The sequence below is a fragment of the Echinops telfairi genome, unplaced genomic scaffold (genome assembly GCF_000313985.2).
Source record: "Echinops telfairi isolate 266 unplaced genomic scaffold, ASM31398v2 ScPeMD7_23;HRSCAF=83, whole genome shotgun sequence".
Classification (NCBI taxonomy): domain Eukaryota; kingdom Metazoa; phylum Chordata; class Mammalia; order Afrosoricida; family Tenrecidae; genus Echinops; species Echinops telfairi.
In genome coordinates, this window is record NW_022103920.1 from 43,248,193 (window position 1) to 43,261,216 (window position 13,024).

At 46.0% G+C, this 13,024-nt stretch overlaps 1 protein-coding gene across 1 annotated transcript in view; it reads right to left on the reverse strand.

Moving 5' to 3' along the window:
• The window catches only part of LOC101639308 (gamma-secretase activating protein), a 95,488-nt gene that overhangs the window by 69,877 nt on the left and 12,587 nt on the right, over positions 1 to 13,024 (reverse strand). The window contains exons 6-8 of the mRNA XM_045288948.1: positions 6,984 to 7,072; positions 3,807 to 3,876; positions 1,275 to 1,324 (exon numbers count right to left, since the gene is read on the reverse strand). Of these exons, the coding sequence (XP_045144883.1) occupies positions 1,275 to 1,324; positions 3,807 to 3,876; positions 6,984 to 7,072 (209 nt within the window). The remainder of the gene's footprint in view (positions 1 to 1,274; positions 1,325 to 3,806; positions 3,877 to 6,983; positions 7,073 to 13,024) is intronic.

The window sequence follows — 13,024 nt, forward strand, 5'->3', positions numbered from 1 at the left end:
TTATTATTATTTTATCATATCTTACCCCATCCAACGTCTCCCTCACCCACTTCTCCGCTGTCCGTCCCCCAGGGGGTAGGCCACATGTAGACCTTGTCCTCTGTTCCCCCTTTCTCCCTCTCCTTCCCTAAAGCTCTTTCTTACACACATATTTGAGTGTCTCTGGATTTGTTTCTCTAGTCAACCCAGACGAACACACATACCAATCTGTGTAGCTATGTTTACAAAATCATCTGTTGACATAACTTGTAACACGCATACAAAACTGACAGTCAAAGGTCCAAATCTGAGACAATGGTTGAAGCTTGTGTCCCTCCACACCAGGGATGACTATGTCCCTCTAACGACTGAGAACTGAAGCACTAGTGTTTACTTACAGGTAACTGCCCCAAGTGGAATCAGGAAAGAACCAGTTAATAATTAACTCCTGTGTGTGTGTCATGGGTAGAGGTAGGAGATTATATAAATAAGGAATAAGATATGAAAAAATATGTATCAGATTACAAAAAAAAACTGAACAGCGAAAAAGAAAGGTAGAAGTGAAAACAATCAAAAAAGGAAAAAGAAAATTGTACTATATAAGCCCAATACATCTGATTTCATTTATTGAGTGTACATGCATAAACAACTAGAATACAATAGTTCTAGGTTTATCTAGTAGCCTTGTAGGGATACATTTGATCTATGAAGAAAAAAATCAAACACCAAAACAACAGATTAATGCATATATTATGATCATATGTTGGTTAAAAACAGTTGATTCTCCGTATATGTGCCCCTAAAGGTCCCTGGGTGCACATGGTAAGTTCTCAGGTGCGAACCAAGAAGGAGGTGGTTTGAATTTACACAGAAGTTTCACAGGAGAAAGGCCTGACACTCTGCTCCTGGAAAGAGCACAGCCTGGAAAGTTCTAGAAGGCGTTGCTATTCTGTCACATGAATCACAATGAGTCCCCCATCGGCCAGATGGCACCTAAGATAGCACATGTGCACCCACCTCTGTCTATGCTCACATTAGTGAGGTAAGAAAGGTAGAGAATGGTTCATATAGGGTTTATTATTAGCTACTACAGGAGCATGAAATTCGATTATGAGATAAAGATGAAGGAGTTAATTAAATCTTTCATGTATCTGTGTTGTATTTCTTGTTCAAACAAGCATGTCTACAATTTGAAATATGTCAAATAACGAAAGCTTTACGTATCAATAGCATTCATCTAGCTTTGATCGTCTAGAAATACAACTCTTTATAGAAAAGCAAGCAAAAGTCTTTACCACTTTATTGCCATCTTCTTGGATGACTTGGATATGAAATTGTTCAATATCTTAAAAATAAAAACAATAGAAAATTAAGTTAACCTTCAGGAAAACTATGAGTGTTTTTTTCACCAGTTGTAAACAATTTTTTATAAAAGCAATTCCAGATAAACAACTGCTCTAAAACAGTATAATCAGACAGTAATTTCACTTTTCAAAATGACCCCTTCTCTACCCTCCCACCCATTAAAGTCAAACAAAGTTCAACAGTCACTTCATTCTTCAATATCAACAACAGATGAAGTATAAAAATAGATATGTGAAAACACCAACACTAAGAACAATGAAGCGTTTTACGCTGTGTAACTCCAGGTTTGCCTTCCCTACCCCATCAAGCTTACAAAGAAGGGCCCATTTGGCGGGATTTGGCATAGGGGGTTACACGTTGGACTTCAATCCCCAAGGTCAGCAGTTCAAAACCACCAACATCCTATTCCAGTAAACAGTTAGTCTCAGAAACTCATTTGGGCAGTTCCACCCTGTCCTACAGGGGCGCTAGGAGTTGGCATCAACTCGAGAGCAGTGAGTTTGTTTGTTTGTTTGTTTGTTTGTTTTTGTTTGTTTTTTGAAAGAGAACCCTCGATTTCCAAATATCGATGAGATGCAGTCCATTAATATCCTCCTTTTAGCTACAATTCCTTTCACGGTGGATTATAATTCTGGACTCTATGCCTGTAGCTATAACTCCATTGTGGAGGGAGTTCTCTGTTACAAGTTTCCGAAACCAGACTCACTACCATCAAGCAGCCTTAGGAGAGGGTGGGAGAACCAAGTCCCTTTACTTGGGCTCATCTCTGAGACGAATTTATTAGAGTGAGACTTAAGACACCACCCTTTGTTTGAGGATGTGGGCAGCCAAAAGACAAAGGCCACACCTCCATCAAAGCCATTCCTCAGAATCCACAAGCCGTCTCACACACAGAGAACGCCCAAAAAGTCCAAGATCCCCGCCTTAGAGGCAGAGGCCACTAAGGACCAGATGCATCAGAAACGATGGCACAGAGGTTCCGAGGAGTGGTGCCAAGACTGGCCTTCTCCTCATCTGGCTGGAGACATGGGAGTGGGTGGCAGAGCGACAGGCCGGCTGGCTTCCTGGCCCAACCAAGGCAGAAGCCAAGGGGCCACGTGGCGGACTGGCTGAGGACCAGAAAGAAACGTGGCTGCTGGTCAAGGAGAGCTGTTGCTGTGGACCAGTGACTGTCCCTCTTGTTGACTGATCCTGACTCATGGTGACCTATTAACTTCTCTAATAAACCCCTTTAATCCTGAGCATTCTCTGTGAGTTCTGTGTGACCATTGCGACAGAGTCTCAAACCCAGTATAGACGTAGACTAGAGTGTCATGAGGGGAAGAGTGGGTGTTGGGCGAGGGAAAGAAGGATGGACCGAGGAGGCATTTCTGACCCCTGCCTCATCGCAATAGGGAAGCCAGAGGAGGTCGGATATGTCCACCCCGATGTTGACCATTGCAACCGAATACCTATTTGTACAGACCACAGATTCCCAAACTTATTTGGACTACCACTCCCTCTGCAGAAAAAACTTATTCCATGCCTCCTGGCAATGAAAAACTTTTGTATTACAGCCCATAATCCAGGTCAAATCTGCTTTTGTAGCCCCACCCCCTTGATTGGTTTCAGCAGGATCATATACTTTAGAAAACAGTATAAACAAATCAGATATTATACAAGATAATTTGGGAGTGTATTTTCATGGAAGACACTGTCAGGCTAACAAAACCTTGAACATTTTAAGTCAACTTGCAGGTGGCTCTGTTCTACCAGTAAGCAATGTAAATTAAGCCACAGTGACCTGCTATATTTCTCCTTACAAAATATGAGACAATTAGGCAAGAGTGTGGGGAAATTAACACAAATCCTAGGTAATAATATAAATAACACAAATCCTTCCGGGTAATAGTATAAATCAGCCATTTCACCTTCAAATATGAAAGACTACCTGTTAGCGATCCAGCAGGGAATTTCGTTCTTTCCCACCCCCACCTATACAACATTTTATAAGGGCATTACTTTCTATGTCCTGGTTTTAATCGTCTCTCCCTGAATTTGTCCAAATTAGTCTATCTGCTCATATACTGTCATCAGATTCTTCGATGTACTAAAGCCTTTTCCTCTCTCTACTAGAGCCTCTTTGCAGCTACCCTTGTCTACTGTGACAGAGATGCTACAGAAAGGCATTCTGACAAGGCTGGAATGACCTGCATGCCTCTTCTATAAATATCCCACCATGTGACACACTGAAAATCTGCACGTGTACAGACCCATCGTCCCTGCCAAGAGGAAACGGAGCACAGGATGAGGGAAGAAAGAAAAGGTCTTGTCTAGGAGGCCTGGACCTGAAATGGGTAAGATAGGTCAGTGCACCCCAGCTCTGGCAAGTGGACATCTAGCAGATTCTATCCTGTCCCCAACTCCACTAGGAGACCACGCCCCCGTCATTAGTTCCCAAGATCTCCTGCGGGTATACTTACATTTTTCTTCTGAAATCAACAGCAGCCGTTGTTCTGAAAGAGGGTGATTGTCAACGTGTGGGTAAAGGAACTGTAAAAACAAATAGTAATCAAAATCATAAGTAACTGCGTTGCTTGCATAAATATTCACCGCTGTCCTACTGACATTCGATGCAAGAGACTGGGAAGCACAGGATCGACGTTCAGGGACATCACAGGCAACCACACATGACAAGTCAAAGCAAGTAGGAGCACTTTCAGGAACTTGGTTTCCGTGGGAAACACTGACAAAGCGAATTAAAAACAAACAAAAACCTTCGCCGCCATCAGTCGATGCCGATTCGTCATGGATCTAAGACAAGACAGAACTGTCCCTGTGCGTTTCTGAGACTGTAATTCGTTTCTGAGTAGAAAGCCTCGTCTTTCTCCTGAAGAGCGGCTGGTGGTTTTGAACTGCCAACTTCACAGTTAACCCAATGCGTCACCACCACACTACTAAGGAGAAAGGCTAGAGTTTAAATTCGGGCTGTTGCTTCCTGCTTGGAATATGTGATAGAAACGCCAGTCAGAAACAATGTAAACAACGCGTACGTAAAATGGGGTTTTTGCAAAGTAGATCAATATATTTGTTGTGCAAGTGTGTGTAGCACTGAATTTGAAGGTCAAGTCAACATTCTCTTGCCTAAACTTCCAAGGTCCCGCATTCAGCAAACAAAGTACATGAAGAGACATAACCAGGGACTTTCCAGGAAAGGACCGTGAGTCATGGGGCAGCATGGGGTGGGGGGTTTACAGGCCCCCGAGCACAGACTGGCAGCCACGGGGTGGGGCAGGTGTAGAAAAGGCTCTCTCCACCCCACTGGGCCTTCTCTGCTTCCTCCGCGGTCCACCAGCCTTACAGCCACCAGCCACCAGGACAAAGTGGTTCCAGAATGTTAAAACCAGACCTGACGCTGTCGGGTGTGGCAATGAAGGAAAACTGGTGTCAAATGAATCAGGACAAAAGCCCCAGTGACGTAATTCTTTCATCACCGAAACGGTTACGCCATGTTACAGTCAGCAGACACCAGATACCAGGAAAAAACGTATTACCTACCTTTTCACCCACTGACTATAGAATGGAGACATTGTTTAACTTATCTGTTGAAAATCCTCCCTTTTAGAAGTGAAAAACCACGCACTACACTGTCTGTACAGCGTTCTGAAAAGCCACAGCCTTTATAGACAGCAAGGCAGAAAAGAGCTGCCTAACTAAGGCCGGGCTGGTTCTGTGATTTGGTGCACGTGAAACCTGGGCTGCGGAAGTGGACGAGAAGCCCAGGTGAGTGCCACGGCACGCGCACTGTAAACGAAAACTGTCGGAGCCTCAACATGAAGGGACCCCCCTCCGAAGACCCTGTGGCCTCCCCTCAGATCTCCGGGCAGCCTGGGGGTGCCTGCTGGGGAGCTGGACTCGGGACGGCAGGCTGTAACTTTCAAATGGTCATCCCTCCGCATGTGGCAAGCCCCGAGGGAGGGCCAGGCGCTCTCCTAGTTGCATGGACGTGGCTGTTTTTCTTGGAATGACGGAGCAGCCCAGGGGCAACTCCGGGTGCTAGAACACAGACAGGTATCCAACCAAAGCATCCAGATGTCTTTGGTGGTGTGCCACGAACCTATACAGACTGCGTTGCATCTAGGAAGAGGTTTTCTTTATAAAGATGGAATAGTACTCTGCATATCAATATTTTCCCTGGGAAGGTAGAAGAGAAGACTTCAAAAAGTTTGTAGGAAAAAATGGAATCAAAAGTAACAGAATTTTCTCACAAACGTTTTGAGGTGTACAGGGAGGTGTGTGAATGAATGTGTTGGAAGCTGCTGGAACCACCATCTGGAAGGTCCACCTCACTCACGCTGGGAATGCCGGTGAGGTGGTGCTGGTGACTCATTGTGAGCCACAGCCACTCCGTGTGACAGCAAGGAACCGCTGGGGAGACCTCTCAAAGGCTGCAGACATGGGTCCCAACCCGCCCTGCACACAGGCGTGGGACTGATCCCAGGATGTCACTCCGCACAGAGTGGGAGAAGTGGCAGTGGCAGTGGGAGAAGAAGGTGGGCACGGGTCACAGATGCAGGTTTCCAGGAGCAGTGTCTCTCCACAGGGCTATTCCAGGAGCAAGCAGCAGAGCCAGCTTTGGGACGGGCGGCTACAGCAAGTACCATGTACTTTAAAAAAATAAGAAGTTTCTTTCAGTTGCCCCAACCTTTCAGTAAGGTCTTGAAAAGCTATAACTGGGAGTGGGGAAGTGGGGGGGGAATCCATTCTCGATTCACTACTTTGTTTTATATTATTGTTATTTTAAATGGGTGCAACTGAAGGAATGCAATAAGTCAAACATGCCAACATTTGACTATTTTGTATCCAGATGCTCCCCGAGCCAAAAGAGCAGGTCAGAAAAGTGACGCATGCGCCTCCCATAGCCACATCTGCCAGACGATGGTGGACAGAGCGGCTTCCGGGGGGAGGGAGTAAGTCGGGACCACAGTGAAGCCACGGGTGGTGGGGCAGAGCAGGGGGTGAAAGACGGTGGATGGTAGATTCCGGGCAAAGAAGCGGTCATGTTTTCTCCTCGCACGCACTGCAGGAGCCCTGATGGCAATGAGTCTGGGGTGGGGGTGGGGGTGGGGGTGGGGGGGACTCTGTAGAGAGGGAGGAAGAAGCAAATCCTCCAGTCTACACAAGGGGACTACACAAGGTAGACCAAAAGAAAGGATGTTTGGGCCCCATAGCAAAATTTGAGGTTTGAGTTCATGAAGATTATGCTGAGGAGCGACACTCGGGTGTACCTGGTGCACCTGCATCGTGCACACAGCGCGTCGGCATCAATCAGTGCATGGCTTGTCATGTGCTGAAACTGATTTACACTGATAGACAATTTCGAGAGTCATCTTAAATGTATTTTAATATTGGATATTTTACCAAGTAAAACCATTAACATTACTGTCAAAAGGCCGTGGCTGCTCAGAGGCCACGGAGGTAGGTTTGAATTCCTGTCTTCCACGTGTGCAGAGCAAGAGCCACGGCTTCCCGTGCTACCCATGTGTATTGAGGGTTAAGTAGGGTAATGCGTGTGATGGCATGCTGCAGATGACGCCAGTACCTCAAGGTTTTGTGCCTTCCGATGAATGAGACAGGTGATACATGACATGCTCACTTACCTGCACCCAAATATAGCTATCCACTGCTTTGAGAACCTTCACATTATTGATGGGATGGATTTCCACTAACAGAGTTAGACATTTTGATCCTACAAAAGAAAATGAGATCTCAGTAATGAAGACTTACTACATAATAAAGGTTACAAAATAAGCAGGAGGAGGAACTGCTAACAAATCCTATTATACTGACTATAGACCAATCCAACAACTCTCCCTTCATGCAAACTGTAGTTAGTTCTATCAGGGATGGATGCTGGTTCCAGGACCCTCAGAGAGCTAACAATCTCCCAAAGAGCCGGCTTTTCACATCCCTGGAGAGTCCTGCAGAAGTTGCACGCTATCATGTAACCTTAGATGCTCAGGAATCCAAGTGTAAACTTGGGACGTCTTTGAGCAGACATCAAGGGAGGCGCATTTTAGGCTCATAACAAGTCTGTCACGTATGGAGAAGCATCACATTGAAAACAGAAGTGGCTTCAGGAAGAGGTTGTACCATTTTTCAGTCTCACCAGCAATGTATGAGTGCCAGACACACCGATTTTGACTGTGTTTCATTTCCCCCTAAGGTCTTAGGATCCTAAGATTCACAAGCAGTGCAGGTGAAGACTTTATGAGGCTCTTTGCTATCGATCCCTACAAAGCCGGAGAATTTAGTTAAGAACATAAAAGTGTGGGGAGAAATGTTTGCTTTCCACATAGGTTTGACTTTTGAAGTGTAAATGTGGTACTTATTATATTACCTATTCCACAGAGAAAAGTCGTGTAACATTCATGTCAGTACTTTTCGAGCCCAGAATGGGTACACAATACAACGCCAGGGAGAAGTCACTGTACATGGGCAGAGTGTCCTTGTTCCTCCAGCATACTTCGCCTCAGCTTTGCAGATCTCCTTGTCTAAACAAGCACACTTCAACTGGGTATCCTTCCAATTCTGCAGCACAATGACAAATGTCCTCTGGAGAGTGGAATGTGAAGGCATTCTGGGTGCCTGACCATGTCATGGTGGACAGCACCTATCAGTAGAACATGCACTTGGTTTCCTGCTTGGGAATGGTACTGGAGTTCCCCGATAGAAGACCACGTCTGTCCTGGTGTCACATCGGAGCAAGTGGTATACAAGATAGCAACGTGGAGGAAATCCCGGGCCTGGCTAGAAGGAGGTTACCACAGATATCCAAACGTAGCTCCAGGGTTTCCCTCTCCACAAAAGGAGTTGCCTTCTATTTGAATTCTTGTGAAGACTCATACAATCAAGCATTCTCTCAATGACTTTGTAGTCTGAATAATAATGTATAATTTGAGACTGACACAGCTACCTGGAATTCAATCAGTGCCAAGTGGCCGATATTCAAGAAAGTAGGTTTTTTGTTTGTTAAGGGGGGTGGTTTCTAAAACTTAAATCTTTACGGGAGTAGTCTGCCTCGTCTTTCCCAAGGGAGTGGATGCTGGGTTCCCATGGTTAGCAACATCAGTGTGTAACCATGGTGCCCCGGGCCTCCTCGGACCAGTACACAGTAGAAGATTCAGAAAGTGAATGCATGCTCTTTCCAACCAGAGCCAAGCCATGGGCATCTCCCAGGAGAACTGGCACAAGTGCTGCAAGAGGGGGGGCAAGAGAAAGTCCTCCCAGAAGCAGCAGAAGTCTGAGCTGAGATGCCCGGCTGCCAACGGTGAGATTGGCCCCTGTCTCATCCGCATAGTTTGTGTGAGAGGAAGAAACAAGGAGGGACCTAAGGCTGCATGGGGGGAACTTCCCCAGGGGCTCCTAGCATCGTACTCGAAAAGCAAATCTCATCCATGTTGGACGTTGTTTGCAGTGCATCCAACCATGAGCTGCCCAACCAAGACCCTGGTGAAGAACTGCATTGCGCTCTCGGGCAGCACACTGTACATGTTTCCAGTCCTGCATTGCCCTGCCCCTGGGCCCCAAGAAGGGGCTCAACTGACTCCTGCAGAGAAAGAGATATGAAATAAAAAGCAACCAGAAAAAATTCAGAAGAAATAGGATGAAAGGAAAAAGGATGCAAAAGTCAGCTGTCTTCCAGAGAGGCAGGCCGAGCTGCCTGCGTGTGTGGCTTTGAGGGCAGGCCAGAAAGGCCAAGCAGAGGGCAAGGAGCTGGAGTTCTAGTGGAGGAAAATCCAGGCTTGAAAAGGCAGGTAAAGCCTCCTATCCTAGCACGTATTCTAAAGGCGTTCATTCTTTTGAAAGAAAAGTGCACGAGCAAAGAGCTTTAGCGTAGGTCTGTGGCTACATGTCAGCTAGGCTTATGAAATCGTTTTGGCTATCACTAATTCTCCTTACCCGGGCTGTCAAGCCCACTGTGGCTCACGGGGACTCCACGGGGCAGAGCAGGCGAATCTTTATGGAAGGAGACGCCCCACCTTTTTCCCTCTGGTGGGTTCAAACCCCCAATCATTTGGTTATCCGCCAAACAGGTAATGCACTGCAACCACCAGAGCTCCTTGATACCTCCAGGCAGGGATATTACTTTGAAAGAATATATTGCTCTAGAAACACTGCATAAAAATGCAGCAGGTGGTCGTTTGCATGTCACCTTGTCTGGCAGTGTCATTCCTGTGCTTCAACGCTCGGTGCAAAGGCCACTGTTGTTTGGTAACTGAATTCTTGGCAGCTTACGATCAAGATCCCATGGCTAGGACCAGGCACCGGCTCTAAAGGACTGTGAATTATGGGAAAGAGGCAAAGGTGAGGTGCTTTCAGAACTGACTCGATGGCTCAAAAAACGGTCCTAGGAAAAAGAAAGGAAGGGTCCAAGATGTGCGTGAAGGAAAAACAAATTTGGAGGAAAATGTTTCATTGGGAAAGTTCAAATTCGCCTGCTAGGTAGGCCCTTATAGCTGAATTTGTACCCAAATGAAATAATCAGCTATGGACTAAACTTGTTTATCTTTAAAATGGGTAGGTCTTCAAAGGCAGACACCATTTCCCCACATGAATGTGCCCCCTCTCTTGTACAGCACAGAGACTGAACGCTGTTAGATGCCATCCAGTGGGTTCTGACTCAGGGCAACACCGTGTACAAGAGAAGGAGACGCTTACTCATAACTAGCCTGATGCCTTAAGTCAAGGCTCACAAGACCATACTCCACATTCACAGTGTAGTGGGAAACACTGGATGGGGGCAGTAAAGATAGTTCTAGTTGAGCCTAACACATAATTTCCCAGCAAATCGCCAATTTTCTAGACCTCCATGCTTTACTGTCCAAAAAATAAAATTAAAACTTAAGTGTGACAGAATGGGACTATTTCAATAATCATACTTCTAGACTGTGTGGAGTGCTAAACCTGTATTAAGATTTGAGCACAGAGCTATCAGTGTAGACTGCAAGGGTGGGCGGGATATGGATCTCGCAGGAAGTAGAGATTGCAGGATCAGAAGTACAGTGAACCCTCGCCACTTTGCGCTTTGACGTCCGCGGCTTCACTCTATCGCGGTTTTTGCGTAACAGCACATGCTCTGTCATTACTGCCACTGATTGGCTCATACTGTACACGCTTGATGCCATAAATAATATAATAAATAATAAATGATCATTGTAACGTCCAAAATGTTTTACTGTATTTTCCCTTTTTCGTTTAATAAATTGGGTAATACGAGTGTAATGGTGACTAAAGGGTGTTTTTTCATGTCCTCTATGCTCTAACTACGAAAATATTTGATTTACAAATAAGGAATCCTACTTCGCGGAATTTCATTTATCACGGTAGGGTCTAGAACCGATTAACCGCGATAAACGAGGGTTCACTGTACAGGGATAGATAAGACCTGGGGTGGGACCCTGACTGGTTGGAGGTGACTGTGCACATGGTGAAACAGTGACAATTTTGGAAGAATACAGAAAGGCCTGGTTCTGAAGGAGCTCTGACAATCGGAGCTTATGAAACGAACCTTAGTTCCGTGGACTATGTGTAGCACCTGTTCATGGCACTGCCTGGGAGCTACAGAAAGTCCCAATAGCAACGTGCAGTCCACCACATGAGACCACCCCAATTACTGCCCGGTAGGGACTTAGATGCCTTGTGGCAAGTGGCCACCCAGGGGCCAGCTTGGACCTGACTTCTCTGGAGGGACATTTCCTAAATTAATTCTGCCCACGGCCACAGCCAAGAAGAGAAACATTGTGAGTAAAACCCGTTTAGAGTATGTTTGCTAAAGAACCCTATCTCGGTCATATGAGAGATGTTTCCGTCTGTCCCATTACTATGGGAAAATCTCATCTTATGCAACACGCAGCACAATGTTGAAAACAGTACCTTCAGGCAAAGCACATTTCTTCACAAATGGTTTATAAGGTCAACCACAGACAGACTAAATAAACCTTTCCTAAATGTTTGTTCAAAACAGACTATTATTATTAGATCCTAGAGGAAAGATCTGAAATCGAACACCCATTCTGAAATGGTAACAAAATAAAATCCTCCCATGAAGGTCAGCACCTCCCACTGACTGATGACTCTGTAAAGCCAGTGAAATATTGATGTGAGTGTTCTGGCCAAAGTCTTGGTAACTCCCACCAGAGCACCTTTTCCTGCATGGGTCTGCTTTGAAAGGTGAGGAAGACCCTGATAGGATTCACCTGTGAGTAACTGTTAACAGGGGTCACTGGACGCTCATCCCAGGCAGAACTGGTCCTCACAGCCCTGGTTGGCTTACAGGGGAAGCATATGCAAAGCTATGATGTTCACACGAGCCCAGCGGTGTTGTGGTCAGGCATCGGGTGGCTAATCACAAGGTCAGCAGTTTTAAACCACCAGCCACTCCACGGAAGAAAGATATACAGGCTTTCAGTTGTGGAAACCCACAGGGCAGTTCTACTCTACCCTATCGGGTTGCTATGAGTCAGAATCGATTTGATGGCAGTGAATTTTGAGCTTGATGATGTTTATAAATGGGGTCCTGGTGGCACAATGGTTAAGCACTTGGCTGGTAACTCAAGGTAATTGGTTACAACTCAGCAGACACTCTGTGGGATAGATGCGGCAAGCTGATTCTGTAAAGACACGCAGCCTGGCATACGGGAATACACCGACCACCACGCATAGGATTGTTAAAGGATATTTATGCTATGTATTTGCATGTGCTGCAAACATGGGTGTAATAGAGCAGTGGTTCTGAACCTTCCTAACGCCGCGACACTTTCATACAGTACCTCATGTGGTGGTGACCCCCAACCATAAAATTATTTTTGTTGCTACTTCATAACTGCAATTTTGCTACTCTTATGAATCGGGTGACCCCTTTGAAAGGGTCGTTCAGCCCTAAAAGGGGTCGCGACCCATAGGTTGAGAATCACTGTAATAGAGCAAACAGGGGCCAGAGATATGAAAATGTCTTCAACAAACTCACGGCCATTATATCAATTCTACGTAGAAACCCTATGAACAGAGTAGACCTGCGCCTGTGGATTTCTAAGGCTGGAAAGCTTTACGGGAGCCGAGAGCTTCCGCTTTCTCCCCCCAGTGGCTGCTGGGTTGGAACATGGCAGTTCCCAGTGAGTCCCCCACTACACTACCAGGGCTCCTGAAAACCTATTGCTAGTGGTTGTTCAGTGCCATTGAGTCCGTTCTGACCACAGCGGCCCTCTGTGACACAGAGCAAGCCACGGCCTGCTCCCGGGCCAGCCTCCCTATCGTATGTTTGAGCCCACTGTTGTAGGCACTGTGTCAATCCCACTCGGCAAGGGTCTTCCTCTTTTTCACTGCCCTGCTATCTAACCAAGCCATAAGCAAATACCTTGAGGTGACGTGTCACTGGCCTTGAGGATCGGCTAAGTCCATTGGCACAGCTAAGTTCACAGAGATAATGATTTACCATCTACTCTAGTGAGTAACTGGGTCTTAAAAGCTAGTGAGCAACTGTCTAAGGTGGTACAAATAAGAGTGAAGAAGATTCAAGATGAATGGAAACAATTAGTCTAATAAGCCAATGGACCATGAGACTCAGTTTCCACAACTCTGAGACCGGAAAACTGGATGGTGCCTGGCTCCCACCACAAAGTGCTCTGAATAGAGTGGGAAG